The 26,778-nt window shown below is 37.0% G+C and overlaps 1 protein-coding gene across 1 annotated transcript in view; it reads left to right on the top strand.

Moving 5' to 3' along the window:
• LOC149818862 (cell division cycle protein 27 homolog B-like) overlaps nt 1-26,778 on the top strand; it is a 47,362-nt gene that overhangs the window by 5,528 nt on the left and 15,056 nt on the right. Inside the window, exons 6-10 of the mRNA XM_089984123.1 lie at nt 4,621-4,667; nt 7,676-7,773; nt 7,988-8,298; nt 14,757-14,909; nt 16,220-16,439. Coding sequence (XP_089840249.1) covers nt 4,621-4,667; nt 7,676-7,773; nt 7,988-8,298; nt 14,757-14,909; nt 16,220-16,439 — 829 coding nt within the window. The remainder of the gene's footprint in view (nt 1-4,620; nt 4,668-7,675; nt 7,774-7,987; nt 8,299-14,756; nt 14,910-16,219; nt 16,440-26,778) is intronic.

Here is a 26,778-nt window from a genome sequence, read left to right as displayed (position 1 = left end):
CATGAATATGCATTGGTGTTCAACAATTCCAGCCCATTTTTAGGGAAGGAAAAATTTGTTGCTGAGATTTGGCATGGTAAATTTGGAATAGAGTTACCAGAAACGCCTAGGTAAGTGGGGAAGCGCGAAATGTTGCACTTCCAAAACGTCCGGGGAAGCGCCATCTTTTTGGGAAACACGCTTCCCTTTAATGGGAAACATGCTTCTCCCTCGCTTCCCATATTTTTTTTTTTGTATTTTTATTTTTTTTTCTCTTTTTTCATTTCCCCCTCGCTTTATAGGTCGCTTCCGGTTTGCTTTCTAAGTTGCTTCCGAGACGATTCCTGATTCGCTCTTAAGTCGTCCCACGCTTCCCGCTTCCTAAAATTTTGAAAGTGCCTCGCTTTCCGCTTCCGCTTCCCGTATCGCTTCCTGCTCCCTCAACTGGCAACCATGATCTGGAATAAAACGGAATTCATTGAACATTACATAAAACTAAGATAATTAAGAACTTTTAGAAAGTATGACTCCATATAATTCAACTTGAAAATTGGAGTATCTTTGTTTTAGAGAACTCAAAGAGACAAAGATTTTCTTATACTACCCTCATTTTCTTGTACTACCCTCTTTGTTGATTTTTTCCCCTTATCGAAGTAATTTGATTGGTATGATCCACGGATTAGTCCTACATCAATCATAAAGTGGCATAAATTCTAGAAAGAACCAAAGGTCCGGATTCAATAGAATGCGACATGACATTTGTTTATTCATTCTCATCCTACAAAAAGAGAGCCCTTTGGTAGTTTTATTTTGATTAGCGAAAGTTCCAATATCCATATCGGTCCTAGTCTCAATATCATTTATATGGTCTAAAGTTATGTTGCCAGGGTACGGGTGCTGATACGAGTACGAGTACGGAGGGTACGACACAACAATTCCAAAAAAATGTGGGTACAGGGACACGACAATATATATATATATATATATTAAATATCACATAAATACAAAATAAACTAAATATAATATATTATTATTATATACTAAAAATATATTATGTACTGCTAATATAATATATAACATATTATAATAAAGAACACATCAAATGGCGTGTCTAGTACCCATACCCGTGTCGATAGGGTACACCATGTCACCACCTAAAGTGGCTTGTCCTGGTAACATAGGTCTAAAGCATGGTTGGCAGTTGAGGAAGCGGGAGCGGGAAGCGATACGGGAAGCGGGAGTGGGAAGAGAGTCACTTTCAAAATTTTAGGAAGCGAGAAGCGTGGGACCACTTAGGAGCGAGTCGAAAATCGTCTTGGAAGCAACCTAGGAAGCGAAATGGAAGCGAGGGGGAAGTGAGGGGGAAGCGAAAAAAACAAAAAATACAAAAAAATTGAAAAAAAATTGGGGAAGCATGGGGGAAGTGCGGGGGAAGCGTGATGGAAAGTGCGCTTCCCATTAAAGGGAAGCACGCTTCCCATTTAAAAGTGGCGCTTCCCCGCACGCTTCGGAAGCGTGACGTTTTGCGCTTCCGAAGCGTGCTTTGGGGAAGCGTGCTTCCCCTTTTACCTAGGTGCTTTCGGTAACTCTGGTCTAAAGTGATGAATATATATATATATATATATATATATATATATATATATATATATATATAATGATAGGGTGTTCTTGGTGTACCTACTCCCACTTAATTGAAGTTTTAGATTTTCAAAATTTTTGAACTTTTTTTGTTGATCAGACCCTATAGGTATAATCTATAAGGATTATTTAGTAGAAAACAAATTTTGGATCATGTGATTTTAGCATACATGTATGTTTTTTAAGACCTTTAAAAATCAACGGCTTAAAATGTATCAAAATTTCATGACTTAAAAAATCTTATTTTTATGTTAAAAAAACATGATCCAAAGCGTGACTCTTATCACATAAACTATGTTGAGTACATCCATAAGGTTTGATCAAGAAGATACAACCTATGTCACACGGACTCGGCTAGGGAGGCACCACACCCGAGTCGACATGCCCCGACATGGGTGCGGACACGGACGCGTCCCGGACTCGGTCAACGAGTCGAGGTCGAGTCCGTCCTTGTTTTGGACTCGGTCAACGTTGACCAAGTCTAATTTTGTCCATTTTTAGGGTAAAAAACAAAAAAATGATCTTTTTATATATTTTTAAAAAATATATATAGCATGAGTCTTAAACATAAGCCCTAGAAAAAAAAAATTCCGGGGGGCGCTGCCCCCCTACGCCCCCCCCCCGCCAGAGGCGCCCCCCCCTAGACCCCCGCCCGCTGACCCGCGCAGGGGGAGCCCCCGGACCCCCCTTTCTGCAAGGGCAAAAGTACAATTTGCAAAGTTTATAAAAACACTCATGCTGGTGCCAAACTTTAGAGGACAATATCCACATATATATATATATATATAGCCGAGTCCCCGTGTCCAAAATTTTTAAAATTGCGCTGCACCCGCACCCGCACCCATGTGACATAGATTCTAGATGTGTGTTTTTGCAAATCTGAGTGCATGTATGTGATCTACATGGTCAAAAACCTAAAAACCAACACTTGGATAAAGTTTTTTTGATGTGTAAATAGGACTTTAGAATGTGCTAAAAGACAACAATTGAATTTTTTTTGGACTATAAAAATCCTATTTATGCAATAAAAAAACTTGATCCAAGTGCTGGTTCTTAGGCTATGTCACATAGTTGCAGGTGCGGATGCGGAGATGCGGCACTTTAAAAAAACTTGGGTGCGGGGAGGGTATATATGTATATATATATATAGGGGTGGCAATCGGGTCGGGTTGGCGTGTCAGCATACCTCAACCCGAACCCGACCCATTAATTAAACGGGTCGGCTGTGGCAAACACTAACCCGACCCATTTAATAAACGGGTAACCCGACATGACCCGCCAACCCGTTTAATAAATGGGTTGGGTCGGGAAAACGGGTTGGCGGGTAGCGGGCGGGTCGGTGGGCGGGTTGGTGGGTCGGGTTGACCCGCCCGCCTAACCCGTTTATTAAACGGGTCAGCCGGGTTGGCATACCCCCAACCCGAACCCGACCTGTTTAATAAACTGGTTAGGCGGGTCGACCCGTTTATTAAACGGGTTGGCTTAAGCCCAACCCGAACCCGCCTAAGAGGCGGGTTGGCAGGTTGTGTCAGGTTTTGCCACCCCTATATATATATATATAACAGTTTTAAGTTAGCACTATGTGTATTTGTGTGCAATTATGTATTTATATATATATATATATATATATATATATAATATAGACAAAAATGGACTTGATTAGGGTTAAGTGAATCTACTTTTGTATAGAAATGGACCTGTGATTGACTTCACCTAACACAAAGGAAGTTGTGCTCAAGTGTCGCACCTGCCTGGGTGCAGGTGCAACGCGGGTGCGGTGCCTTGCTAGAAGAGTCCGTGTGAAAGTTCTTAGGTTTATGACCATGTAGATCACATCCATACTCTCTCTCTCTCTCTCTATATATATATATATATATATGAGTAATGCTACGATGCTCCCACATACTAGAAATCATGGTTGTAGGCTGTCACATGGGTGCGGGTGCGACACGGGTGCGGCGCAATTTTAAAATTTTTGGACATGGGGACTCGGCTATATATATATATATTAATATATATAATAATATATCCTATGTGCATATATGTGGATATTGTCCTCTAAAGTTTGGCACCAGCATGAGTGTTTTTATAAACTTTGCAAATTGTACTTTTGCCTTTGCAGAAAGGGGGGTTCGGGGGCTCCCCCCGGCGCGGGTCAGCGGGCGGGGGTCTAGGGGGGGTCGTAAGGGGGAAGCGCCCCCCAGAATTTTTTTTCTGGGGCTTATGTTTAAGACTCATGCTATATATATATTTTTAAAAAATATATAAAAAGATCAATTTTTTTACCCTAAAAATGGACACAATTAGACTCGGTCAACGTTGACTGAGTCCAAAACAAGGACGGACTTAGCCTCGACTCGTTGACCGAGTCCGATTCGGCATTGACCGAGTCCGTGATGCGTCCGAAGCTGCACCCGTGTCCACACCCGTGTCGGGGTGTGTCGACTCGGGTGCGGCGCCTCCCTAGCCGAGTCCGTGTGACATAGTCTAGAATTGATTTGGACCTTCCTTGGCTTGGACAGTGTCCTTTCCCTAAATATACATATACATATTTATTTATGTATGTATGTATGCATTTCCTTAGATAGATAGATATGGGCAGAGCTAAATGGGATCACTCATGTTCTAGCTACGCCACATGGAGATGGATATGGATTTGATACAGATATAGGACATGAATACGCAAAATTTTTAAAAACTAGGACACATTATTTTGCATTTTATTTGTAAATTTTGTATATTTAATATATACAAAACATATATTTATATAATATTAAAAAATATTATTAAAACTTAAAATTATATTAGAAAGTTTGAATGTCATGGATGTCCCTGTGGCATAGGTTTGTAGTTAGCTCATTAAATGTAATGAGCTTTAAAACCAACTAGTCTACATCTGTTTTTTGAGTCCCAAATGAGTTAATTTGCAGGTGTCTCGGTTATTTACCTGCTTTAACTATGTCATTGGGAGGTTTTGACCAATTTTTTTCTTGTTTCATGCAGGTTCCAAACGGAGCAGCTGGTCATTACTTACTTGGACTAATATATAGGTTTAATTCTAGCACTCTCAATAGCATTTCAATACTTTTCTAACCTTAATGATTTAACAGTTTAAAGTTTAAACTCTTTTGTTTTCTTTGAGAAGTGCTATTTTGCATCTAATTGGTGCACTATACCCTATTTCCCTTTGATTTGAATCTTGTAGAAGACCTGACCCCATTTGAATTCATCATGACGTTTACATAAGATAGTTTGGCAAATTAATTTTGAAAGAACACTATTTTTTTGCAAAATTCTCAGAATTTATTATATTTAAATTTCCCTGTATGTGCCTAGGGCTGGTAAATGAACTGAGCAACTCATGGCTCGGCTTGGTTCAGCTCGTCCCAAACTCGTTCATGTTCGGTTCGTTTGGGTGGCGAACCCAACACGAGCTCGTTCGTTATACATAGCCGAGTCGCACATGAACAAGGGGTGTTCGTCTCTGCTTGGCTCATATAAGCTCGTTTTAATAGCTTATGTATAATTTATTGTACTGTAAATGTCAAAAAATCATGTTAGCTCAATTGGGTCGTTGGGCCTACCTGAATGTAACAGGTTGAAAACTTCATTCCCGCTATGAACCCTTCAAGAAAAAACAAATTTTTATTTAGGGAAGCCAGCTCGGACTCGGCTAGCACTAGCGATATGAGCCAAGTCCGAAAACTATATGGCTGTAAACGAGCCGAGCCTGAACAGCCTCTGTTTGGTTTGTTCAGCTCGTTTACCAGCCCTATATGTGCCTAACAAATGAACTCCTTTAAGTTTGTCTTGGTAAACTGCTTTACTGATGTTGTGTTACTAATACTATATACATACATAATGAGTATCCTGTAGCTAGAGATTTAGGGCATAGTGACAAAAGTTTAAAATGGCAAGTTATCGCCAAAATTTTTCTCATGGTATTTTGAAATTTTTTATTTATCTAGATTTTTTTTGGGAAAATATCGGCTAAAATAAATTAATTAATATCTAATAAATATGGGGCAAAATAACAATTTTAGAAAATGATGTGTTTAAGGTCTTGTCCAAAATTGAAACTTCTAAATAAAATCATTTAAAACTTCAACATATGGGTTTAATTTGCACATTGGACTTTAGGCGATCTTTCCTATTCTCAACACATTTAAAGCTTTTAATTTCCAAGATAGATTTTATGAAACTGTTTTCTATTATCAACACTTTCCAAAGCTGCCATGTTGAGAAACTCGTTTTATGTTTTTGGTTTATGAGAGGAAGTTTTATCATAGTTGGCAAACCCGTGACTCGGACTCGGATCGCTCGACCCCTAACTTGCGGGTCGACTCGCTAACTAGGACGGGTTAGGACCTAAATTTTTTTACTGTTTTTTAATTATACTTTAATTTTTTAAATATTGAATATAACACTATGTTTTCTACCATGTGTGCAAATAATCAAACTCCAAGCTTCAAATTCACTAAATCAAAGCATCAAAGAATACAAGCTACAAAATATTTGCACAAAAAAAACTTTATAGCTGCACATACATAAGAATAACAATGAAATGAAACAAGTAAAAAATGAACAAGGAAACCCCACACTGCACACACGTTTTTTTTTTTCACCATGTTGTGTACCATGTTTGTGTGTGTAGTGTGGGATTTTGTAGACTGTGGACAACAAAATAAACCCCCAATAGTGTGCATCGTGCACACTACGATACAGAGAAAGTGGGAAACCCCCATAAGCCTGGACAAAAACAAGAGAAATCTATGGCCCCCAAGGTCACAACAGAGACAAGACAAAGATAAAGTGAGGGCCTTGCCTCAACGAGAGAGAGAGAGAGAGAGAGAGAGAGAGAGAGAGAGAGAGAGAGAGAGAGAGAGAGAGAGAGAGAGAGCACCTGGCTGCCGGAAGTCGCCGTTCGATGGCTAGGGTTTGAGAAGGGCGAGAGAGAACGAAAAAGGGCCAGAGACCCTTCTCAAAAAAATGCTCCCTTTCAAAGGGTTAAACCATTTCGTATCAAAGCAAACCAGTACAAAATCTGAGATGACTCAGCGAATCGAGACCAAATCGCCTCAATGTGTCTCAGTCCTTAATCGTCCGACGATTCAAGATTGAATTGGCAACTCACCGAGTCAACTGATTCCGAGCCGATGGGTCGACAGAGCGTTCTTTAAAAAAAAATCCTTTTAAAGGGTTAAATCGGTTTGTATCGAAACAAGCTGGTAAAAAATCCGAGACAACTCGACGAATCGGAACCAAATCGCCTCGTCGTGTCTCAATCCTGAATCAGACGATTCAGGACTGAATTAGCAACTCACCGCGTCAGCCTATCCTGGTTAAACCAGGCCTGGCCTGGATTAATGGCCCACTTAGTGGGCGATCCCATTCGACTCCGGCGATTCCTGAGTCGGATCGTTGCGAACTATGAGTTTTATTACTATTAAATGTGAGAGAGAGATGAATTAAAAGATAGTATAATGAGAACTTATTCACTTGAAAATAATGTTGTTCAACATTTAAATGAATTTAAAGCAAGGGTCTCTTTTTTTATTTTAAATCTCGTGCTAAAAACTTAAATATCGTGATAAAAACATGATATTTAGCTTTTGTAAAAATATTGCGATATTTTGAAAATATCGCGAGAATTTAAAGTTTAAAATGGAAAGATAGTATATCGTGTTTTTTTGTGATATTTTCAAAATATCGCTGATATTTGTCACTATGATTTAGGGGTTGGACCTGGCATCTAGACTTTGGATTAGACTGTCCTACTCTCTCTCTCTCTCTGTTTGTACTAGCTTCAGTTTCCTTTTTTTTACTGTGATCTGATTCCTATCTTCCTGTTGGCTTGTTGTAAGTACTGTTTGATTTTACTACTGCTGAACCCTGAGCTCCTTGTGGTCGCTTGATATTAAGCCTTGTGATGTATGTAATTTTCAAATAATTGAGATGACCTTTTATTTGTCAGTTCACATTAATGATATAAAGTAGCACTTGCATATAATTTTTAAGTTATCTACCCTTTGTTAACCCTCAATAATTCTTTTCTTAGGCACACTGATAGAAGGAAACTTGCCATTGAACACCTTACGCAAGCCTTGTCCATAGATCCATTTCTATGGGCTGCATATGAGGAGCTGTGTATTTTAGGTCAGCATATATAATTTTCAGAATTCTTCGTACACAAGAATGATAAATTTTCTGCTCAGTTTTGTCTACATGGTGTACTTCCGTTAAATGCTTTCCGATGACCTTAGGCCTAAATTTTCATGAAATTTTTTCCTTCATTAACTGATAGGCAGTTAATAAAAATATTATGTTATTTCGTATTCACATCTCAACAGAATTTTCCTTGGCATTCCAGGCGCTGCAGAAGAGGCAGCTGAAGTTTTTAGCGAATCAGCTGTTCATGGTCTTCAGCAACACCATCCTGACTTGGATTTGGGCTCTTACAATTTGCACGCTGGCACTGATGATCACAATTTAACTTGTAATAGGATTTCCAGTTCAGATGAGATGAGCCCAAAACAGTTAAAACAATCACATGGGAACCATGTAAAAGATGCAGTAGTTAACTTACACTGTGCAGTGATAGGAGCAGGACATGTTGGTCAACACTCAAACTTTGGTTCATCAAATACATCTCTATTTAATACTCCTCCAGTGTCAACCCAGGTATTTGAGGTTTTTTATCCATATTTCATTATTATGTGATCACTACTCTGCATAAATTTGTGTTTGCAACTCACAACTCATTTAGAACGTGATTACAGTGTATAAGGGTATTACTATAATCTAATATATAGTCACATTCCTTCAACAATATTGGTTGAACTTACAACCCAATCCAGTGACTCCAATGTTAAAACTTAAAAGCAGGAGATTATAGCCGCTCTAAGAGGTTGGTTCAACTCCAAAGAAATTCACTTATGCTTGGTTGAAGTTGGAAACTAGGGTTGATAGATGTTCAAATTCTGTGTGTGTTCCTTTTTCTGTGTGAAAAATGATAGTCCACTTGGAAAAGTACAAAAGTTGTGATACTGTTGACTTTTATGGATCAACAATATTACCCACCAAATATGCATACAAGGATATTGATGCCTGCGGCATGGACATTCCATGGATTTGGCTTGTGCCTTTGTATGGGTTAAATTCTGATTTTGTTCTCTTTCCTGTCACTTTGAGCATGTTTTCTAGGTGATTTCTTCTAAGATTTGGATTTTTGTATTTTTTTTCTTTTTTTGGGGTGGGCTGTTGGGGTGTACTGTCATGTTTCCCTTGGTTGCCACTTTCTAAGTGCGGTTACATTTGTGTGTGCATGGGGGTGGGGGCATTTGTGTGTGCATGGGGGTGGGGGCCGGGGGGGGGTTGTTAAATTATGTAATTAATCATGTAATGTAATATATTATATATATATATATATATAAGGTAATACGTATACATATATTAATATATATGTATATGTATCTACTTATTATATATATAAAATATATATATTTCTATTTGTTTAGCCGTAGGGGTAGTTTAGTCTTTTCCACTGTTTTACGCACATTCACTTTTATGAATGTGATTGTAAATTAATTTTATTTTTTTACTTTCTTTTTATTTTTTATTTCTTTTCTTTTAAGTACCAAAAGGTACCTTGGGGGGCCCACTCAAATAGACGTTGGGCCCCTCCAACGTCTATGAGTGGAGCCCCTCTAAGGCCCCTTTTGGTTGTTATAAATAGGGGCTCTCCCCTTTGTATTTTCTTATGGCTTTGAGTCAAAGCCCAAGTGCTCAATAAAGTGATTCCAATATTTTTTATGCCTTTGTGCGTTTATGAGTTTTTGTGAGTTGTGCTTTTGTGCACAAGTGTTCTAAAGTGTTCTTATTGTGCATGTGAGCCGGGTTTATTATCAAGAATATTAAGGTCTTGATCTTAGTATCTTGTTTGGAGATACTTTCACATGGTATCAAAGCCTCGTTGAAGAAGGAGGATCGTGCATCTCTTCATTTTTGAAGTGCCTCGAAAAGCGTGCCTTCAAGTTATTGAAGTTTTGAAGTGTGTCATCTCCTTCGGGCAATATTTTAGAAGCATCTTTTGTCAAGAAAGATTTGAAAATCATTTGAGGTACGTGTTATTTTTTATCTTCTTTCCTCTCTAATGGGTGAAAAAGACTCCCACTTCTCCTTTGGTTTTAAACTTAGTGGTTCGAACTATCATGTTTGGGCCGGCAATATGGAAGCCCATATCAAAGGGAAAGGTCTTTGGGGGTACGTTTAAGGTTCAATATCGGAACCCGAACCCAAACTTACAATCATAGAAAAAGAGGATATTAAGATTCTTGAAGGTGAAGATAGACAAAAAACCCTAGAAGATTATTCAAAAAGGTATGATGAGTGGGAGATGAAGAACTTCAAAATCTTGTCTTGGATTTTTTCATCCGTAGAAACCAAGATCAACACCAACATCATTAAGTTCGAAAAGGCCTCTGAAGCTTGGTTGTACCTTGAAAAAATGTATACTTCAAGGGACTTATCTCACAAATATTACCTCCAAAAGAAGGCATTGACCTTTCAACAAAACGATTTGTCTATTCGAGAATATTTTGCCGAACTATCATCTATTTGGGACGAGCTTACTATACTCGAATCAAAATGGAGCGGAGAAGCAATCGAGTTAAGACACAAACAACTAGAGGAAGATCGATTCTTCAATTTTCTAAATGGTCTTAGACCCGAATTTGAGCAAATTCGGTCCTCTCTTCTATCCACCTTCACATCCCCTTCTATTGAAGATGTTATCAGGAAACCCGTATGGGGATTAGTAAAAATAATCCTAGCATCCTTGCTGCACCTTCTCAAAATGATTATGAAGCGGTTAATGCTGTGTCAAGACCCGTGAATAATATGAAGGCCTACAAACCTCCTCACTTCAAAAATCAAGGACAAGGAGAAAATGATCGATATGGCAAAAGAGACTATAGCAAATTAACTTGCCATTTTTGTAAAGAACCCGGGCATATCAAACCCATTTGCCCCAAATGGAAGAAATTTTTTGCCGCAGCTATGGCATCACAACCAGAAGAACGACCTTCTTCATCAAATGAGCCTCTTTCCCTTCAACAAATTGTGGATGCTCTTCAACCTCTTCTCAAAGGAGGTATTTCCGGAGCCGCTATGTCATCCTCCTCTTCTCTCGGTAAGACATCTTGGCTCCTAGATTCTGGTGCATCATTTCACATGACTCCAAGTTCTTGTTTTTTTTTTTTTTGATTTTTCTAAAAATTCTCTTCCATCTTTTGTCTCAACGACGGATGAAACACCTCTTGAAATTAAAGGAATGTGCAGTTTTGAAAAGCAAGACTTCTTTATTCAAAAAATTCGTTTTATAGCAAAACTAAACTTAAATTTACTCTCGGTTTCTCAACTCTCGGACTATGGTTGCGATATAAAATTCTCTTCTAATAAATGTTGGATATAGGATCACCAGTCCAGGAAGTTGATTGGGGAAGTCTCTAGGAGAGGAGACCTCTACTATGTTGATTTTCTCAAAATTCCCAAGAACCAATTTTGTAATGTTGCTCAAAACAAAGATATTCATGTATGACATAAGAGATTGGGTCATCCTAACATTGTTAAAATCTCTTATTTGCCTTTTATGAAGCATCTTTGTAATGAAAATTTTGTATGTAATGAATGTATTCTTGGGAAAATGAAAAGTCTTCCTTTTTCTCAAAGATTCATGTTTACGACAAAATCTTTTGAAATTATTCACTCCGATGTATGGGGTCCGACTCCGGTAATATCTAAAGGAGGTTTCTCATACTATGTTATCTTTGTGGACGATTACACTAGATTTAGTTGGATTTATTTTCTTAAACATAAACATGAAGTTTTCTCGATTTTTAAAACATTTCATATGATGATTTTAAATCAATTCAATGGAAGTTTAAAAATTGTTAGAACCGATTCGGGTGGCGAATATCTTTCCATTGAATTCAAAAGTTATCTTGAAAATCATGGTATTCTCCATAAAAAATCTTGTCCTAAAACCCCACAACAAAATGGGTTGGTTGAACGAAAACATAGGCATATTATTGAAACAACACGAACTTTGCTCATTTCACAAAATATTCCGAAAAGACTCTGGGCTGAGGCAACCCTTACATCAGTCTATCTCATAAATAGACTCCCATCAAAAAACTTGAACAAGGTTTTCCCATTTGAAAAATTATACGAAAAAGAACCTGATTATAGCAGGTTAAGGGTTTTTGGATGTAAATGTTTTGTCCTTACTGATAAAAATGACAAACTCTCCTCCAAGGCCATTCCTTGTGCCTTTCTTGGTTATTCCGAAACTCAAAAAGGTTTTCGTTGTTATGATATTAAAAATGCTAAACTATATGTTTCCAGAAATGTAAGCTTTTTGGAAAATATCAGTGGTTTCGAAAAATTTGAATCTAATGACGAGAATATAGACTATTCTTTTCTGTTTGATCTGTTGACTGAAGATGATGATACTAGTGATGATGAGTCGAATCAAAATGACTCAAGTAATAATGAAACCAATTCTGTGCCCCCAACGTTTCATCATGTCAACGAGGAAGCACATAGAGATCCCATAACCTACACTCATAGAGATAGAAATACTTTCAGAAGTGCCCTCGAAAGATATGATGATGATAGTGGGACTACTCCTTAAAGTGAGGAAAACCTTCGTAGGTCCGAAAGACAGAGAAACCCCCCTTCTAGGTTCATCTCATATGAGTCTTTTTCACCTAAATATAGAGCCTGTCTAAGCGCCATTCACTCTTACATAGAACCTAGAAACTTCGAGGAAGCACAAAAATGTCCGGAATGGATAGTTGCTATAGATAATGAACTTGAAACTCTAAGGAGAGCAAAGACATAGGAATTTCAAGACCTTCCTAAAGATAAAAAAACAATAGGGTGTAGATGGGTGTTTAAGGTTAAGACTAAGAGTGTTGGGTCCCTCGAGAGATATAAGGCCCGTTTAGTTGCAAAAGGATATAGTCAAGAATATATGATTGACTATGAAGAGACCTTTGCCCCGGTAGCTCGAATGGTCACCGTCCGATGTCTTATAACCGTTGCCTTAATCAACAAGTGGAACATCTATCAAATGGATGTTAAGAATGCTTTTTTAAACGAAAATCTAAACAAAAAAGTGTATATGGATGCTCTCCCTGGAATTGAGTCTCCTAAAGGAAAAGTGTTTCGACTTCGAAAAACACTTTATGGTTTGAAACAAGCCCCCAAGGCTTGGTATGATAGGTTTAACTCCGTAATGGTAGAAAATGGTTTTTTATCTTATTTTACTAATACTGCTTTGTTTGTTAGAAAATCTAATGCAAGGATTGTTATTTTACTTCTATATGTGGATGACATGCTTATAACCGGAAGCGATTCTAAAGGGATTAAAAGATAAAATCAATTTTAAAGGATAAGTTTGAAATGTCTGACTTGAGATTTTTAACTTATTTTTTGGGTATTGAGGTAGCATACTCTCATAGAGGGTATTTTTTGTCTCAAACTAAGCTTGCATCTGAGATTATTGACAGGTCAGGTATTACAGATGATAAAGTTTGTGAAACTCTTGCTATAGTAGGAGCTAAAATGGAGATTGATGATGGTGTTCTTCTCTCCGATCCTACTCCCTACAGACAACTTGTAGGATCGTTGATGTACCTGAGTATTACCAGACCAGATATCTCACATGCAGTGCATACGACAAGTCAGTTTCAGCATGCACCAACTTCTATTCACATGAGTGCCGTCTTATGTGTCGTAAGATACCTAAAGCATATTCTTAATAAGGGAGTTTTTCTGTCATCCTCTTCTGAGTTAAAATTAATTGCTTATACTGACTTTGATTGGGGAGGTGACCCAAATAACCGTCACTCCACTACTGGTTTTTGTGTATTCTTAGGAGACTCATTGATTTCATGGAGATGCAAGAAGCATCAAAAAGTGTCCCTATCATCAACTGAAGCCGAATATCGTGCCATGGCAACTACTACCATGAAAATTGTATGGATTCATCAGTTGCTGGAAGACATGGGATCACAATTGAAGGGCCTACCAAGCTATGTTGTGACAACAAAAGTGCGATTTATATTGCTAAGAATAACACTTTTCATGAGCGGACCAAACACATAGAGATGGATTGTCACTATGTTCGGGAGGCGTACCTCAAAGGAGTCATTGACCTTCCATATGTCACGTCAGAATATCAGTTGGCGGATTTCTTCACTAAAGCTTTGTGTGCTCTGCACTTCAACTTCCTTCTTAGCAAAATCTCGGTCATCCTGCCCTAAGTTTGAGGGGGGGGTGTTAAATTATGTAATTAATCATGTAATGTAATATATATATTTTATATATATAAGGTAATACATATACATATATTAATATATATGTATATGTATCTACTTATTATATATATAAAATATATATATTTCTATTTGTTTAGCCGTAGGGGTAGTTTAGTCTTTTCCACTGTTTTACGCACATTCACTTTGATGAATGTGATTGTAAATTAATTTTATTTTTTTACTTTCTTTTTATTTTTTATTTCTTTTCTTTTAAGTACCAAAAGGTACCTTTGGGGGCCCACTCAAATAGACGTTGGGCCCCTCCAACGTCTATGAGTGGAGCCCCTCCAAGGCCCCTTTTGGTTGTTATAAATAGGGGCTCTCCCCTTTGTATTTTCTTATGGCTTTGAGTCAAAGCCGAAGTGCTCAATAAAGTGATTCCAATATTTTTTATGCCTTTTTGCATTTGTGAGTTTTTGTGAGTTGTGCTTTTGTGCACAAGTGTTCTAAAGTGTTCTTATTGTGCATGTGAGCCGGGTTTATTATCAAGAATATTAAGGTCTTGATCTTAGAATCTTGTTTGGAGATACTTTAACAGGTGTGTGTGTTGGTCGTGAGGTTGTGGTGTTATGTTTCCTTTCTGTTGGTCATGCTTTGGACTTTGGGGTTGTGCCTTTCTAAAGTGATTTGATTTTGATTTGGGATGGTGGTGTTATATTTTACTTTTGTTAATCAAAGACGTTGTGTGAATAGGTTCTCCTGATTGTAGTGCTCATAGATTTTTCTTATTCTTTAGTTTTCTCTGACTTCTTGCAGTTATCAAGTATTGCTCCACCTCCTGTGTATCGGAATATCCATGTGCAACAAAATGCGAGTTCACTAGGTGGGGAAGGTTCTCCAAAATCTACAGTGAATGCTGTTGGTCAGTTACCTAGGAGAAAGTTGATGGATGAAGGCAAACTCCGGAAGGTTTTCATTTCTTCATGATTTTATGCTATTTGTCACCAAGAACATTCCAGTGAATTGTACACTTTCCTATATGCAATCACACCTTCCTGCTTGTCCCACACCATTTTGAAGAATACTTTTTAATCCTATGGGGCACAGGCCCTAAGTTGTCATGTCTGAATTGGTATCAGTATTATTAAATCTAATTCTTTTTTGAGTATGATCATGCCTATTCAAAATTGGTACTTCTAGAAGGGTGACGAACCCTTATTCCTTTGACTGGAAAGATGGAAATGTTCAAAGTAGTGGTGCTATCCATTTTCAAATAAAAAGAGACATGAGCATGCACCTGAGAGTAAGTAGCACGAGCAGAAGATGATCGAAAGCTCTGCACTCAAGTCCAACCAACACAAAAGAATAAGGACTCTGAATGCTGAAAAGCATTTGAGATGAGATGCAAAGATATTTAAACCAGAAGGATGATTATATGCAAATCCAACAGGGAGAGAAGATGTAACAAGAAAGAACAGAAAGTAGCACAGACATAGGAAAATAATTTATTTTGAAACTCGAACTCATTAAAGGGCATTGAAGGGATGAATAGACAAAAGATTTAAAGGTGCAGGAAGTTATAGATGGCAACAATATGAAAGACTTGGAATGGTGAAAATTGTAAGAGGTAACAACTCCATCTTTTTATTTATTAGACAGGTGAATGGAAAGATGCAAGAGTTTTGAAGTGAAAAGACATCCATTATTTGGTAAATCAGAAATCTAGCGACCAAATAACATGACCCTATGTCACATAGGTACAGGTGCAAGTGCAGGTATATTGAGTACGATAACGGAATTTTGAACAGTAGGGTAGGGGGCTACGGCTATACTTGCATGGACACATACATACATGCATATGTGTATGTGTGTGCGAGTGCATTCTTTTAATATATATATATATATATATATATATATATATATATATATATATATATAGTGTGTGTGTGTGTGTGTGATGAAAGCAAAACTTTATGTATCTTAAAAATGATCCCACATGGAAGGTAATGGATCTGGTTTTGATAGGGTCAGTTTCAAAAGTTATCTGATCCATACCTATGAAGAACGGAAACCATTACCAGGGTATATTGCTCCTTTGGTTTCTGCAGTGTCAGTGTCAGATTAAAATCCTGGAACAAATTCTGTTTTCTGTGTATCATATAAGTTTTGTGATGCTGTTGAGTATTACTGCTGATGATATGTAGGAAAATGTGCATGCTGCTTTCTGCATTTGCAAGCTCAAACTCATAATATCTGCCATCTCAAATGTCTTTTTCCAGGTCTCAGGGAGGTTATTCTCAGATTCAGCACCTCGAAGAAGTATAAGACTTGCTGGAGAAGCAGCCAATCATGCAAATTCAAGTGCTCGTGTAAGTGGAAATGGAGTGTCTCATTCTTCTACCAAGCTTGTTGGAGGACTTTCTTCTAAGATTAACTCATCAGGTCGATCTGTGACTGTTCGCAAGGGGCAATCCTGGGGTTCGGAAAACTTTGATGAAGGTGATGTACAATACTTTCCAGCAACTTCTGTGGCATTAATCTTGTGAACTGCATTCATCCCTAGCATCATTGGCTATTCCATATTCATTCTCCTGGGAATTAATTGTAATCGATACCCTGTGGACCCTTCTTTTCCTTTGCAAATGCACCAAGACATTCTGAGTTCTTTGCTCTGGTAGGATTCATCATCCTTTTCTGTGTATACTACAATCATATGCCTTGCTGGCAGATCACTTGCCCTTTACTGCCATTTGACATGAGCAATCATGTAAAAATATGCACATCTTCATATCTTAGACTTGGTTCTTGCTATGTCCATGATTTTACACATTTGTGTTATGATCTAAATTCTTGATCCCTTGCTTTTTTGTTTCTTTTTCTTTTTCACAATTTGACATTCCATTGTTCTAATAGTACTATCAAGTCTTGACTTGGTAACTTGTGTTAGGGCTCTATGAATTTAGTGTCTATATTTTGCACACACTGTCATATTTTCTGTATTGACAATTTGACTAGTCAAATATACAGATGTGTATCCATGTATTGTGTCTGTCTCCTAATCATCCATTTTCCTCTCCAGGTCATACTGGTTTTCTGAACTGCTCATCTTTTTAATGATAAAAGGAGTTGCTAGCTGTAATATCTGCTTTTGACTAGCTTTAGGACCAGTTATTCTGAACATTATTTAGTGATATGGTTTTTGATAATTTTAGTTTTTGCTTTGTTATAATTATTGAGTGATAAGAAACGCATAAGATAATGAGAGATCTGTATAATGAGAAGTGTTTCATTTATCTATTGTAGCCAGCCTGAGCTTTTAGTTGATAAAATACTCTTTTGTTTTCTTCTTTTCCAGCTTTATCAGAAAAAACCTCCGTTTCTAAGTGCAACTTTATGAACACATGCATGAACATCCACACATGAATCCCTAAACGTGCTTGGAGAGAACTAATGTTTTACCAGCTCCACTTGTGCCATATTGTGTATCTTTATCTATGTAACATAGGTGCGGGTGCAAGTGTGGCGATGCGGCACTTTAAAAAAACTTGGGTGCGGGAGGGTGTATATATATATAATTTTTAAGTTTTTAATAGTTAACAACATTAACACTAATGAAATAAATTTTTTTATCATAATATCATCAAATCATCAAATCAATTCATCATCATGCATGCAATAAATCAAATTAACAATCTATAATTCCATTCTTCATCATAAAAACTAACACCACAATTAAATCAACCTAAATATATTATAGAAACAATCAAATAAGTAAATCATAAAAGAAGTAAATTATACAATATACTAATAAAAGAAGCAAACAATGCATAATTACACACTAAAAGTATATCTTACACAATGTATACGACGATGAGGTAATGAGTCATAATAGTTTTCTATTTTATCATCAAATTCACCATAAGAAGGAAGACTAGGCTCGTATAAGTCCATGTTTGTAATGTTGAAATCATGCTCTTCCTCTAAGTCACACTCTTATGTGTTTACGTTCTAAAATTTGGATGATCCTTGCCTGCATTATAAACCCAATTTGAAAATGTTAAATACAAGTATATTTAAATGAAAAAACTAAGAAATAGCCAAATAATTAAGAGAACAATTAGTACTTGTATTCATCATTGGTTTGCAAAAGTAGTCGACGATTAGAATGAACATATATTGAATCTCCTGTATGCTTGTTGGTGAGTTTGTTTCTCATGTTGTGAATTTGAGAATATATGCTCTAATTTCTTTCACAACAGGATGAACTAGCAGGCTGAGATAACAATTTCAATGTAAGATGTTGGAGAAGAGGTGTTTCTAATCCAAATGTTGACCACCATGTGATAGTTTCTATATTCTCCATCTCTCTCGCTAGTAATGCCTGTCCATATAATCTGGAAGATGAAATTTTTTCAAATTCTTGTGTAACTTAATTTAGAATATGAGATTCTTGATAAAGTCTTGTCATACACATTTCTATGCCTTGATAGCTCTAGGTCTAAATTTGGAGGGACATAACAATACCATCTTTCTGTCACTTTTTTGCGTAATATTTTAGATTGAGAGAATGTGCCATGCAATGCAAAGAAGTGTTACTCTTATCTCATCTTCTGATTAAAATTGAATGAATATGATTAAAAAATTCTGAATCATTCAATGTAAGATTTTTTTCTTCATGCTTGAAAACTAAAACTTGTATTTTTTCAATCATATTATCCCACATTTCATAAACTTTGTGAAACATGGGCTTATCCTTATCAATTTCTCTCAACATTTCTCAAATAGGTTACGTAAATTGAAGGAAGTATACGACTCTATCTTAAAACTTATCATCAACAATGATTTTTTTAATTTCTTGAGTCTTGACAACATCATTAGCACGATAGAATGTACAATTCTCATCAGTCACCATGTTAACAAAAACATTTCTCACTTCTTTAATAATTTTCACCATCATAATGATGGACACAAAACGTGTTTCAGCGACCTTCAACAATTTTAGGTTAGAATGCCTATTAAATATAACATTAGCATGATGGTGGTTGACAACAAAATTCCTAATGCTTTTGATATTTTTTTTTGTAATTCCTCAAGTCATGAATATAGAGCATATGTTGGTGATTTTTTTTCTTCTTTGGGGTTGCAGATGCTCTTGAGGGCCAGATTCAAGTTGTGTGCTACACAGAGAGTCCAAAAAATATGAGGATACTCACTCTCCAAACTCAATGCTGCACTTTTATAAACTAGAGCATTGTCTGTGATGATTTGCACTACTTTCTGATCACCCACTTCTTTTATTACTTCTATAAACAACTAATTCAAATACTCAACATTTTTATATTGCCTAAATGCATAAGTGCTTTTGAGAATACGGGGCCACATTTTTATATTGCCTAGATGTATAACTACTTTCGAGAATACGAGGCCACTAAGCGAAGACGCAATGAAATTAATCAGTAAACGCCTTTGAATATCTGTCCACCCATCAGAAACAATGGAAACTCCATTTTGTTCCCATAAAATTTTTTTAATCTCTAACAATCTCTCAACATTTGCTCTCTTTTCTGCAAGAAGTGTGATTTATAGTTTTTCTGAGCTTAGAGGTACATAGTCACTCAAGTTACAATTTGCCAATGAAGTAACTAAATCCTTCAAATAAGGATTTCTAACAGTATTAAATGAAAGTGAACTAGAATAAAAATACCTCCTTACTTTTCTATCAATCTCCTATCTTCCATATGTATTGAATGATGCTTGTATCGTTCCTCTTCTTCTACCTCAGTTTGGCTCATTAATTGAGTTCGGTGAGCTGAGCTATGAGCCAACATGTTTAGGTAAGGCCAAGTATGAACTGAGAAAGCTCGGCTTGGCTATATATATTATACATAAATATATTATATTGTAAATGTATATTATGTATAATGTTGTATATTATATAGGTTTTATACATGTAAAAACTCTTACATATATTTTTTTTAAGAAAACGAGCCAGCTCGTGATCAACTCTTAACAAGCCGAGCCCAAGCAGAAATGTATCCTTAATGAGCCAATCCCAAACGAGCCAAGCTTCATTCTCTTACTAGCACTAGCTGCAATAAATTCACATCCTTTTTTTTTAATGTTTTCTGGTAAATATTTTTTCAAAAATGACATCTGAATGGATCCTAAAATGCAAGCAATCATGGTGTTTTGGATGCCATCCATGGCATGGGTTAGCCGAGATTGAGAGAGAGAGAGGTACAAAGAGGGGAAAGGGGAGATTGAGAGAGCGAGAGAGGTAGCCGAGAAGAGAGAGAGAGAGAGATTGAAGGAGAGATTGAGAGGGGTAGTCAAGAAGAGCGAGAGAGACGAGGGGAGAGAGATTGAAGGAGAGATTGAGAGAGGTAGCCAAGAAGAGTGAGAGAGAGGAGGGGAGAGAGATTGAGAGAGAGAATGGAGACATACTTGGGTTGGAGACGGAGAAGAGGCGTCACCGGAATCTTGGTTGGAGATGGTGAAGAAACGTCGCCGCGTCGGGGTGTTGGAGACGGAGAAGATGGGTCACAACGTCGTGGTCAGGAGGAGAGGGCAAAAACTGTTTGCCCTAATCCCCCTCCCAGCCCATTTCATCGGGCTTTTTTTTAAGTCCAAAAATTGGACATTTATGACCCTGTGTGTGTTGACCGCACCTAGGATCGGTTTTACCGCACCGGGTGCCGCCCCCGCAGGTGCGGCACCTGGTTGGCTGAATCTCCGTGACATAGATCTGCAGCCATATCCATGTGGGATATCTTAGACTACAATCATTAATGGATCTGTTGCCAGAAATGGTATGATAATTCTGGGAAGCACATCATACTTATTAGCGAACATAAATATCATTTTTGAAAGGTCGGGCATATATTTTATAATCCACCAAGATACTCTTGGTGGTACCAACTGATTAAAGGCATCACACTGTATTTCAAATAATGCTAGGGGATGAAGTACTCGTCTGTTTGTCAATGTCCACTAGAGTTGTGAAGAATTTTGACCAAGTATGGGGTTAATCACATCTCAATTGTCACCACGTGCAACTTAAACTTTCTATGGAATTAGTCAGGGTTATTCTTAAATAGATGGTTTTCTCACAGATGCAGGCCCGACCGCCCAGTACAAGGTACCACATGGGCACAAATGGCATGACACAGAAACTTGGAAAATATGGGTAAATGAGTACATACACATAAAAAATGCACAGTTATGTTTCATTTTATGAAATGCTATAGATATGCAGTTATAGACTGTCAATTATGAAATAAAAAAGATAAATTATGTTATATATATATATATAGATATATAAATATATAAATAGATAGATAGATAGTTGATAGGCAAGCTGTGGGATAACCTCATGGGTTTCGAACCCAGACATCTTAATTAGGACAGTGTGACCTAACCATCCAGCTATCTCGTTCAACCCTGTCAAACTGTCAGACATTTACAGTTGACTAACAGATAATGATCAGCAAATATATAGTTAACTGTGGTCACTTTCGATCTTGAGTGTAGACTACACATTGATTGGACCATAAGATGGATAAAATAGGTTGAGTCAAGTTCATTATCTCGTTAACCTATACCGAGGACGAAGAGTACTCAGTACCACTGGAGGTACACCATTGGTAGAGGGGCCTAGTAGGACTACTGATGTTATAGATTAGATAAGTTAGTGTAAATTCCACACTGTTTGTTTTGATGTTTGCCAGCCAAAATCCTTTTAACTAGGTGGATATATACTTCCTGCCAGGTTAATTGCTTTTCGGTCAATAAAGGGGGAACTGAGAAGTTTTTGCTCTGGATATAAACCAGTGACAATAAGAGCAGCAGTGGGAACAACAACCACATCATCCTTGATCATGATACAATGATACTGGAGTTAAAACAGTTATTGTAACTCTTGTTTCCCTTGTGAAATTTTAAATAATTCATTTAATTTTTTCTACGATATTTATGATGGATTCTACTGCTACATGTCTAGGTGACTGTTGAAATGAAATGGGGATCTTCGAAACACGAGCTTAGATTAACAAGGGCAAGTGTCAAGAATGACACTAAAGCATAACCCTTAAAAAGGGTATAACTGGAAAGAAAATAAAAATAAAAATGTATTCTTTATTGATATGAAAAACCAATTGCTTAAGAAGCATTGGAATGCAATACAAGAAGGGCTGCACTCCTTTATATACACAGCTGAAAGAGGACTCAATAGAGCTGTCCAACAGCTCTATTTAGAGCTGTTGGAATATGTCAGTCCAACAGCTCTATTGCTAGTCAAGTCTGGACAGGAGTTGACTAGCAACAATCATTCTAGTTCAAACTGAACTAGATGACATAAAGACAAAAAATAAAAATAAAGGAAAAAAATTACAGAAAAGAAAGAAATGAAAAATGTATTTATATATATAATAATATAATATTATTATATATACATATATGTACAGTTTTACATTTTAACACTCCCCCTCAAACTTACGGTACAATGAGCGAAAGTTTGTCTAAGAGAAAGTGAAATCGGGGAGCAACGAGAGGCTTTGTAAAGAGGTCTGCTAACTGATATTCTGAAGTGACATATGGCAGATCAATTATCCCGTGTAGATATTCCTCTCTGACGTAGTGACAATCCATTTCGATGTGTTTGGTGCGTTCGTGGAATGTTCTGTTACTGGCAATGTAGATCGCACTTTTGTTGTCACAACACATTTGTGAAGCCTTTGTTGCTTCAGCTCCCATGTCAGCAAGCAGTCGTCGGAGCCAAACTACTTCCATGGTCGTGGTTGCCATGGCTCTGTATTCAGCTTCGGTGGATGAGAGAGATACCTTCTGCTGCTTTTTACACCTCCACGAGATCAATGATTCCCCTAAAAAGACACAAAAGCCAGTGGTTGAGTGTCTGTTATTGGGATCACCTCCCCAATCAGCATCAGTATATGCAATTAAATCAAGAGAAGAGGAGGAAGATAAGAAAAGTCCTCGTGAAAGAGAGGACTTGATGTATCTGATAATACGCATGACTGCTCCCATATGAACAGAAGTAGGAGCATGTTGAAATTGACTTGCTGTATGAACAACATGTGCTATATCTGGTCGGGTAATGAATAGATAGGAAAGTGCCCCGACAAGCTGTCTGTATGGAGTAGGGTCTGCAAGAAGTTCTCCATCATCAATCTTCATTTTAACATTAACAACTTCTGGAGTATCAACTTTCTTATCATCAGTAATACCAGACCTGAAAACAATATCAAAAGCAAATTTAGTCTGAGATAATAAATATCCTCTAGGAGAATAAGCAACTTCAATGCCTAAAAAATATCTCAACAAGCCCAAATCAGTCATTTCAAAATGAGATTTAAGAAGTGTTTTGATTGTTTCAACTCCCTGTTTATCGCTTCCGGTGATGATCATATCATCCACATAGAGAAGAAGCACAATGATCCCTGTATCAGAATTCTTAATAAACAAAGCAGTGTCAGTTAAACAGAATTGAAAACCAATATCAATCATAACACGACTAAACCTATCATACCAAGCTTTTGGTGCTTGTTTAAGTCCATAAAGAGTTTTTTCTAAGCGAAGGACTTTACCCTTAAGAATACTTAGACCAGGAGGGGGTTCCATATATACTTCTTCAACTAGCTTTTCATTTAAAAAAGCATTTTTGACATCCATTTGAAAAATAGACCATTTTTTTATAGAAGCTAAGGCAATTAAGGTTCGAACAGTAGTCATACGAGCCACCGGAGCAAATGTTTCTTCATAATCAATCCCATAATCTTGGGCATAACCTTTGGCTACTAAACGGGCTTTATATCTTTCAAGAGTACCATCACTCTTGGTTTTAATTTTATAAACCCATCGACATCCTATAATTTTCTTCCCTGGAGGAAGATCTTGAATATTCCATGTAGAAGTCTTTTCAAGTGCATCTAATTCAACTTTCATGGCTTCTATCCATTTGATATCATTTTTTGCTTGAAAATATGTGGATGGTTCTTCATATGAGTGAATTAATGCAATAACTGCCCTATATGTGGGTGAGAAAGACTCGTATGATACAAACTTTCCTGGAGGCCTCGAGATTCGGGATGATTGTCTAGTTGGAATGTTAGAATATTTCTCAAGTGCACATGGAGGATTAGACTCTTGTCGCCTGGAATATTGAATACTAGTATCTCTATGAACTTCTTCATTTTCAACATTAAGATCAATAATTCTTTGATCATCATCAAAGTTACAGTCAAGGTCATATTCATCAGATGTTGATGTTAGATCTAGCAAAAAGGAGTACTCAGTGACGTCTTTTAATTTTTTAAAATCAAAGAAGCTGTCCTTTTCAAGAAAGGAAACATTTCTAGACACATAGTTTATTATTTTTGAAGTCAAAACATCTATAACCTTTCTGGTTTTCAGCATATCCTAAAAAGGCACAGGGAATCGCACGAGGGGAAAGTTTGTCATTTTTGTCAGTAAATATGAAACATTTGCACCCAAATATTCTTAGTCTAGAGTAGTCTGGAGAAATGTTCATAAGTTTTTCAATGGGAGTGATATTTTGTAACGAAGAAGATGGCATCCTATTAATGAGATAGGTGGCAGTTAAGGCAGCTTCTGCCCAAAAGTCTTTCGGGACTTGATTTGCTATTAATAAAGTCCTAGTGGTTTCTATAATATGACGATGTTTTCGTTCTGCCAGTCCATTTTGTTGAGGTGTATAAGGACAAGATCTTTGATGTGTGATGCCATGCAATTTAAGATAATTTTGAAAATCTGTGGATAAAAACTCTCCCCCTGAATCTGTGCGAAAAATAATAATATCATTTTGAAACTTGTTTTTAACCATATTATAAAAAGTTTGAAAGTATGAAAATACTTTAGACTTATGTTTGAGAAAGTACATCCACGTATGTCGGAAGAAATCATCGACAAAAATAACATAGTAAACAAATCCTCCTTTAGAAATTACTGGTGCAGGACCCCAAACATCCGAGTGTATTAATTCAAGTGGTCTTGAAGAGAAAAAGGTTATGTTCTGAAATGGTAATCTTTTCATTTTGCCGAGAATACAATCTTTACAATCAAATGATTCAGTTACAAAATTTCCCTAGATTTGGAAAATGTTGGATTTTGGCTATATGTGGGTGACCAAGTCTCTTATGCCACCGTTCCAACTCTATTTTTTGAATATTATAACAAAAAGCTTTCTTCGGCATTTCCAAAAAATTCATGTAATAGAGTCCTCCTTCTCTATGGCCTTTCCCAATCAACTTGCCTGACTGGCGATCCTGTACCCAACAACCATGAGAAGAAAAAGAAATATTACACCCATAATCAGAAATTTGAGATACAGAAAAAAAATTTAAATTTAATTTGGGAACATGTCTAATTTCTGGAATAATTTTTTTTTTTGTTTTATAAATTTTTTCAAAATTTCCTATTCCTTCTATTTCAAGAGAAGTCCCATCAACAGTAAAGACCTTTGACACACTTGTTTTATTTTTAACACATTTGGATAGACTTTGATTATTTGGGGTCATATAAAAAGATGCACCAGAGTCAAGAAGCCAAGAAATTTTACCTAAATAAGAAAAAGATGAGGCTGTTGCGCCGGTTGAAGCTTCAGATGAAGAAGAGGCACCTTTGATGAGAAGCTGAAGAATCTCCATTAGTTGGGCCAGGGAAACTGGTGCATCCTGATCTTTAGGCTCTGATCCAACAATTGCAGTTTTTTTTTCTCTCAGCTCCTTAAGTTTGGGACATTGTGGCCTGTAGTGTCCCGGTTCATGACAGTGATGACAAATAACTTTCTTCTTATCATAGTCACCATTTTGTCGGTTAAAGTGAGGAGGCCTATATGATCGAACATGATTCTCTAGTCTAGACACGGCTAAAACAGAATCATCTTCAATTTTTAAAGAACCTTTCCGGAGACGATTTTCTTCCATTGTTAACTCTTCAATAGTTTCAACAATAGAAGGAATTTTTCCCCGGTGAAGTAGGGCCGATTTAGTGGTTTCAAATTCCGGCCTTAATCCAGTGATAAACTGGTAAAAATGTTCAGCATCGAGTTGTTTCTGACGAAGCTCGATGTCTTCGGCACAATGCCACTTTGGTTCTAAAAGGGAAAGTTCTTCCCAAAGTTCGGACAACCCATTGTAATATTCACGAATAGTTTTGTCTCCTTGTGTCATCATTCGAACTTTTTCTTGGAGGTTGCACACATGTGCAATATCTTTAAGGGAATACATATTCTTATGGTATTCCCATGCCTTATCGGCATGATCAAATTTGGCAAGACTTGAGCATTTTTTAATGTCAACGCTATTGATAAGCCATGACATTATCTTCGCATGTGATATTCTCCATTCTTTCCATTTCTTCTCGTATGAGGCAATAACCTTGATTTTCTCTTCTTCAGATAGAGGGACCTCTTTATCTCCCTCCTTTTTAGTAAGAGATAGCTTAGGTTCCGAATCAGAACCATCCACAATCCCCCATAAGCCTTTTCCCCATATATGGTGCTTCATGATTGAAGCCCATGTTACATAGTTCGTATCGCTTAGTTTCATAGGCATGATGGTGACTTTATCATTGTCATCCATCGATTACAAGGAGAGAAAGAATAGGGATAGAAGAGAAACAAGAAGGAAAATGAAAAAGAAAGAAAAAAAAAACAATACAACAAGATGTGAAATCTTCTCCAATGAAGTGATAAAACACTTCTCTTCAAGTGGCGAACACTTTTGCAAACGAGCACGGAAACCGAGGCAGATTTTCCTCAAGATTTAGTACTTCCGCGGCTCTGATACCATGAAATGAAATG

The sequence above is a fragment of the Nuphar pumila genome, chromosome 13 (assembly GCF_984573655.1).
Source record: "Nuphar pumila chromosome 13, dmNupPumi1.hap1.1, whole genome shotgun sequence".
In the NCBI taxonomy this organism is placed as follows: Eukaryota; Viridiplantae; Streptophyta; class Magnoliopsida; order Nymphaeales; family Nymphaeaceae; genus Nuphar; species Nuphar pumila.
Note: the sequence above shows the minus strand (reverse complement) of the source record. Positions and strands in the feature narration are given on the sequence as shown.